At 42.4% G+C, this 7351-nt stretch overlaps 1 protein-coding gene across 3 annotated transcripts in view; it reads right to left on the bottom strand.

The window, feature by feature from the left end:
* Positions 1–7351, bottom strand: part of LOC109300158 (aromatic-L-amino-acid decarboxylase-like) — a 103244-nt gene that overhangs the window by 90490 nt on the left and 5403 nt on the right. For all 3 annotated transcript variants that reach the window (XM_019520748.1, XM_019520756.1, XM_019520783.1), the window contains exon 2: positions 6643–6881. In XM_019520748.1, coding sequence (XP_019376293.1) covers positions 6643–6843 — 201 coding nt within the window. In that variant the 5' untranslated portion in view covers positions 6844–6881. The remainder of the gene's footprint in view (positions 1–6642; positions 6882–7351) is intronic.

Below are 7351 nucleotides of genomic sequence, written 5' to 3'. Positions count from 1 at the left end.
TGAAGGCTGAACAGGTTCAGGTCCCTCAACCTTTCCTCATAGGACAACACCTTGCTGGAGGAGAACCAGACTGCCCATTGACGATTGACTCAGCCTGAATAGGTAGCTATCACCCACATCTTCCCTCCAAACAAGGGACCTGAGCTCTGTTTCTATACCCCTTGACTTCAGTCTGTCTACTAAGCCATTTCTCCCCTGCTACCATTGTGTGAGTGCATGAGTGTAAGTGTGCATGTAGGAACCAATAATTTGTAATCTGAATATTGTGTTTTCCCTTTTTCTGTCTAACAAAACTGTTATTTGGAACCCCGAGTTGGGTTTTGTCTTACTGCAGCCCCGGCCCTGCTCCAGTCTCTGCTCCCCACCCCTCTGACCTTTGTCCCGTCTCTCTCTCTCCGACCAACATCCCAGATCCCTCTCTGCCACCTCCAACCCCTGCTCCCAACCTTCTCCCCACTCACCTCTCTCCCAGCTCTGCTCTTAACTCTGCTCCCTGCTCATTTCTCGATCCCGGCTCTGCTCTCCCAACTCTGCTCTTTGATCTTGCCACCATCTCTCAGCTCCCAGTTTCTCTCAGCTCCAACCCCCACTCCCAACGTGCTCCCCACTCACCACAGGATCTCTGTCTCCTAGTCACCAAGCACCACCAAACATTAAACACGCTGTAACCTGAGTGGGTGTTCAATTGTGTGAGTGTGTGTATGAATTGGTAATTTTTGTACGTGTGCTGTGTGTGTGTGCGTTGCATATAATTTTGTATCACGCCTTTCTGCCTAACAGCACGATATTGAGAACCTGAGCATTGATCTTTCTTGTCAAGTCAACAACATCACTAGTGTATACGTGCTTTTAGCAATTCTGAGAGTCTGTGAAATATGTGATGTTACTAGCATAGATCTTATTAGGATCAAATTCAAAAGAAGCCATGAACGTGTTTGGTTATATGGTGCGTGGGAAATAATGTGACAGAAAATATTTAGTAAAAACCACGCTCAAGAACAAACATAAGAGTGAAGTATTTATTTGACAGGCTAAGAGAGAAAATTGAAACAGAACACCTACACCTTTCCAGAGACCACTGGTTTATTTGAATAACGCTCTCTTGACTTGTAAATGTTGGCCAGGACCCCCAGCACAAATTGGGCTTTACATCTATAATTGGCAGAAGGCAGGACAGGGTGGCACCTTAGAGACTAAGCTGGTGGCAGAACTATTCCTTAAGCCCTCAATACAGAATGGGTGCATCTACACGTGCTATTAATTTGCAGTGATAAACCTCGGTACCTATTGCACTGGTGTTTATTGATCCGGGGTGTGCCATTTGAACATGTGATCAGGACTACAACATGTTGAGCTGGGTTGCAGCAGCCCTGGCTGGCAGGGGGCCCAGAGGGTCAGCGGAAGGAACCTCAATACATCATCGAGTCTGAGCGCCTGCCCTGGGCAGAAAAGAGCACTGGGGTCATATGACCCCAGCCAGGTGCTTGTCCAGTCTCTTCTCAAAGACCCCAAGGTGGGGGAGAGCACAACCTCTCTTGAAAGCCCATTCCAGATTCTGGCACCCCTTACCATAAAGAAAACTCCGCAGCAGGATAGTACTTGTATTTACAAGTACTAACCTGCTACAGAATTTTTTAGCTTCATGCAACCTAATAAGGACACATGTACAGATGCCAAGACATTTACTGCAGAGCTAAATAGGCAAATGCAGTAAATGTCTCATGCAGACACACCCAATAAGTGTTGAAATCAAGGTTATCAGTTTGGTCCTGAATAAAAAAAAATATCAGATGCCACTAAATCACCACAAATATAACACAATTGCTTCTTGTGCACTGCAACCATGAATTTTACCCACTCCTCAGGAGAGCCCTGTCATCGATAATAGGATGTTCATGATCATGATGATTTAGATCCTGCTCTATTAGAAGCAGCCTCATTCTCCTCATTTCAAACTTTGCTTTTCCATGAAGAATAATGTAGGACTGGAGAAAAACAGGTCCAAGATGCCCCAAACTGAGTGCCCAGAAAGTCAGCCACCCAAATCTAGTGACCTCTTCTGCCTTTTTATGCCTTAGTCTTTTACAAAAGAAAAGGATGAACTCTTTTTCCCTTTCTGGCAGTGACCACTTAGGTCCCCTCTACACATTACAGGTATTGTGCAGTAAGTGGTTAACTGCACAATCAACTGAAACCATTTACACAAGCAAAGTACCTATCAGGCCATAAAAAGGTTAAAGTAGCTCCGCTAGACCTTGAAAATGTATACTAACTTTATAGCTGGTTGCTATCCAGATTTAATTTATACATGTAGCAGGGTCTCCCCTGCCATTGAGAGCCCTGTCAGCTGATGGGTCTCCCAGCTGTGGAGGTGCACCATTCCCAGCAAGAGCTGGGAGTCCGGCAAGTGAGGGGATTCAGCCTGGCAGCTGCTGATTCAGGATCCCAGCAGTACCCCATGGCTGCCAGGACCCAGAACCCCACAGCTGCAGACTCTGGGTCCTGGCAGCACCCAACTGCTGGGAACCAGCTGAGTCCTGGCAGCTGAGGGGCACAGCTGTGACCTTCCAGCCCTGGGCATGTGTGCAGCTGGAGCCAGGAGATCACAGCTGTCACAGTCTTCCAGCCCTGGGGGTGCATGAAACTTCTTGGGCTTGGGGACTGTGGCAGCTCAGAGACTGCAGCAGGGGGCTCCCAGCTATGGAAGCTTGCTCCTTGCCAGTGCAAGGGAAGCCTAGGATCAGGCTTCCCCTTCACTGGCAATACACCATGATGGGATCTAACACACGATCCCACAATCATTCATCCTGCCATACACATGTGGCATGACAGGAGACGTAATTGTGTAGGTTGTGCATTAGATCACATCATGAGTTACCTGCACGTACAGAGGGTCCCTTAATGACTTACAGCATAAACCTTGCTTTCCAAGGTTGCCGGCTGAAAGCAGCACCTCATCTCTTGCTGTATAAACTTCCCTGCCCCCCCTCTTCTCTTTAAGCTCTGTAAATAGCTCTGAGTTTTATTCTGAGGAAATATGCCTTGTTGGCTATAGGGGAGGAAGTTCGTGAATGAGAATAGCGCTGTACAAAAAGGCTCTCTACTTATGAGCCTTTAAACCCTTTCCAAAAGGTCTATACCTTTTAATAAATGAAGTAAATATGTTTAAAAATTCCCAAATTAAGCATGATATACACACCCGTAAATCTCAGATTCCAGCCAGTCAAGGGTTAAACTAGAGACTTTGGGAGGACCAGGGAAGATTTTAGCTATACACTATCTCACAACATTAGAGATGTGTAATACTGCATTTTTCATTTGCAGCCTTTTAAATGGAAAAACCCACCAACTGGCCTGGCCTTAATAAACATTATTTTGTAGTGGGTCACACACAATCTGACATGCATTTTCAGCTAGCAGTGCTACTGCTTATCACCTCAGCTACAGTTCTGCATGATTTGTAAGACACATGACATCCATCTTGGGTTAATCAAATTAAACTGCCTCCTAGCTAAGTGCCATTGGCCTGATAATACATAGTGGATTTTAGTTGTACTGTATGAAGAAAACAGCTCTGAGTCAGGTGACTCTGTTGTCCCTATTTTCAGCAGGTATCTGTGAAGTTGTTCTGTCTGTCACATGGAAATCAACATATTTGTGCAAATATTACAAGGAATGTGGCACAGTTGATGCTTTATCAGCCCCACGAAACAAATAACAGTGACAGAAGGGATGAAGAAAGGGAAGTTGCAGCACATGGTTCTAATAACACAGCCCTGTTACCTGTCAGAGCTATATTATCTATTGGATTTTGCATAAGAATCAGGTGCCTGCCTAGTCTATCTCTGCTTTGTCTGTAGAGAGACTTTTTCCCACACCAAAGTTGTATGAGAGCATCTGAAATGAATAATGCTTCAGCTATGTGTTCTCAAACCACATTATAGATTGGACCCCTTTCTGGATTACAGATTAACTCTTTGGGTACCCCTACAGCTGAACTTAGCCATTTTGGCCACCACAAAGACAACAAAGTTTCAAGCAGAAAATACAACTGATACTAGGAGACACAAGTCTTCTCCCACACGTTCTAATACCAGTCCAATTCATTTCTGTGGAAACTGGGGTTCAGCAGTGGTTCCCTCTACCACTGTCTGCAAATGGGCCCTTAGAAGCATTACATTCTCACAAACATACAGTGATATTTTTCTATGAAATTCCCTCGTTAGCTCCATTATTTACCCAAACGAAGATTTGCTTCTATCAATTTGTAGTATCCTAGGGTTGTATAAAAGGTCGAGGGGAGTGCATACACCACACTGTCCCCCAAAATGCAATTAATTGACCCATGCCATTCTGAACTCTTGAGAGGAACCATTGTGTGCCATGGAATAGTTGTGTATCAGAAATCTAAACACAGAATCATTACCATCAACAAAAAGTTTGTCCTGGAGTAAATACAGTAGGGATCAGAATACTTAGGGCTAAATCCAATTTCCTGTGCCTAAGTAGACATTCATTGCCATGTAACTGGCACTTGCACACAGTTTCTATTTCCACATATCATGGAATAGGATTGCTTAGGTATACAGGTATTGACTGAAAGTGAATAAAAATTGGGCTGTCCCCTGTGTTACCCTAATAACCTAGTGGCTAAGGCACTGGCCCAGGGTATGAGAGATCCAGGTTTTAGGTTGTCTCCTTCATTCAGAGGGGTTTAAACCTACATTTTCTACTTCTCTGCAAAGGGCTCTCACTACCAGTCCATGAGCTAAGTAATTAAACAAAGTACTTTCAAGCCCTCCTCTTGAAGCTGGCCCACTGGGCAGCCAGGAGGGAAAGATGTCGGGCTTGGAAGAAGAGAGCAACTTTTCTACAGTGTACTTCCTACAGTTCACTTTCCTACATAGGTGCACACAGAGAAGAAATACTATTTTATATCTGCTCAAGTGAGACTTGAGCTGCATGTATGCAAAAGAAAGGAAAGGGCAAGATTACTGTGAGAATCACAAATCAACATTTTCTGGTATTTATGTAATTACATTCTCAAAATAATTAACATTTTATTTCATTGTGCAAAAAATACCAGAGGGAACATCTTATGATCAGGAAAGGCCACTTGGCAAAATCCAAACGCTTTACATGAAAAATGTCAATTTTGATGAGATATCACTTGAAATAAGCAACTGGAACATATCATTTTGATAATATTAGTGGACTATAAAGTTCCTTTTTTATTTTGAAATGTGAGTTTTGCATATTTAAATAGTTGAAATTCAAGCACATTTTTTCAAAATGTAGTAGTCTAATCAAACCAAAACAAAAAATGTGTTTAGAAAATTCCTTTTTTTTTTTTTAGTTCGGCATTAAAACAAATGCCAAAATCTCAACAACAACAAAAAAAAAATTCATGGAAAGAAAATATCAAGTCCTGTGGTTCTAAGTTTACTGATTTTATGACAGCATATGTGCCTGATCCACAACTAGTATAATTCTTCATTTCAATCAGGGGATTCATAACAATTTACAGGACGTGTATGCAGTATTGACTTAAACCATGCACATCATTTTATTGCTTGATATGCAGCAACAATTTTGTGTGAATAATTCTGAGCAACTGTTGCACTACACTCACTCATTGCTCATCACTCTCTTGTCCCTCACCATAGTTTTGCACTGGTGTAAGTCATCAGAATTTAGAGCTTGATCCAGCTTTCACGAAAATACACTTTGAAACGTCAGTGGATTTTTTTTGCCTGTGAAAGGACAGCAAGGTTATGTCCATAGCAATCAATGCAGATAAGGAGCATTAGATGGCCCAATATTTACAGTGGCAGACAAAAAGAGATCATTTTAGCACCACAATGTACTAAGCAAGTTTACATAGCATTGGTTCCATATTCAACATATAGCTGTCATAAAAGACTGCATCAAGGTTGGCTACTCAACTTACTCATTGTGGGAGCCCTCTCCAGGAAATTCCTTGCTAAGTTTATAAAGCATTTTCTCCCCCTCAGTCTGTCCAGACACCTTGAGAGACAAGCTCATTTTTAAAAGAAAATGACCATGAATCAGGATGAGAACAATAGTTGGGGCCAGGGAGCTGAGCCACTGTTCATGCTTTGACTTACGTTGTCCATTTTAACACTGATCCATCCAAAGGACAATAGTTAGATAGGGGCTGTCATCATTCAGAGATGTTGGAAGAAGCTAATGTTTAGACTAAATACAGTGCTAGGCAGAGAGATACGACAGTAATAAAAAGAAAACCCAGGTGAGCATTTTGACATTTAAACATCAGATTCAAAGAAGGGTTTTATATACTGAAGATTATGGTTAAAAGCCTTTACTTACACGGTATTCAGTGATCTTTACACCAAATATCAAAACAATCAAATATATAGGTCAGATAAAAATGAAAGTTATGAAACTTTCTTTCACCAGTTCTGCCAAGAATCAAGGAATTTTCTTTCCCAAACAGCCTCATATAAAGCACAAATATGGGAACAAGTATTTCTAGTAAGAGCAGAAACTTTTATTGCATCATGCTGTAAAATATCTGTGCATAAAATTAGGGTGTAATCCTGGATCTACTGAGGTCAATAGGAATACTATGCCATAGCTCTGTTTTTTAGATGTCCTTACCCCTGGCATGATGATCTTTTCAATGTCTTTGAAAACATCCTCAAAGCTCTCAGGTTCCTGTGGTGCAGATTCTGGAATAAGGCATCTCAAGTATCCAGGCTCCACATCAGGGTAGACTGGTCTTTTGTGTATTGTCTCAATGTAATCTGCAATGTAGTCCACCATCTCTTTCCCCCTCTTTCGGAACTCTGTTGCATCCATGGTAATTGGCGTTTAAGTGTTAGTGTCAGGGGAAAAACCTACAAAAAAAAGAAGCCACATATGAAAGGGGGTGTTTTGGCTGCTTATGTAGGTGGCCAATTGCCTTTGGGCTCTTTGGAAAAAATTAGGTCACTTTTTAGTTATTTATATACAAGTCATGTTCATTCCATGCAGTGCTCTTTCTCCCAGAAGCGCTGGCAGGGTGAAGTATAGGGGTTAATAAATTTGTCAAAGCCTTAACAAAGGAACAGTGGCTTTGAGCTCATGTTTCAACCTACAGAAGTGACCGGTTCAAGCCTGCTACCATTATTCCACAGGGTTAAATCCCTTGTACAGTGCTTAAAAAGTCTCTGTATAACTATCCACTCATTCACATTCACTGAGCTGTTCTCCCTCAAGGCTAAGTACAGACATTCAAGGGTGTTAGGGGAGGCTAAATTGATTCAAAATGGCTGCCCAATATCAGATAAGTTGGGGGGGGGGCTAGCCAGGGGGTTGGGGGTCCAGC

Source organism: Gavialis gangeticus, unplaced genomic scaffold (assembly GCF_001723915.1).
Source record: "Gavialis gangeticus isolate Ggan-Ray unplaced genomic scaffold, GavGan_comp1, whole genome shotgun sequence".
Classification (NCBI taxonomy): domain Eukaryota; kingdom Metazoa; phylum Chordata; order Crocodylia; family Gavialidae; genus Gavialis; species Gavialis gangeticus.
This window is presented reverse-complemented; position numbering and strand designations above follow the sequence as displayed.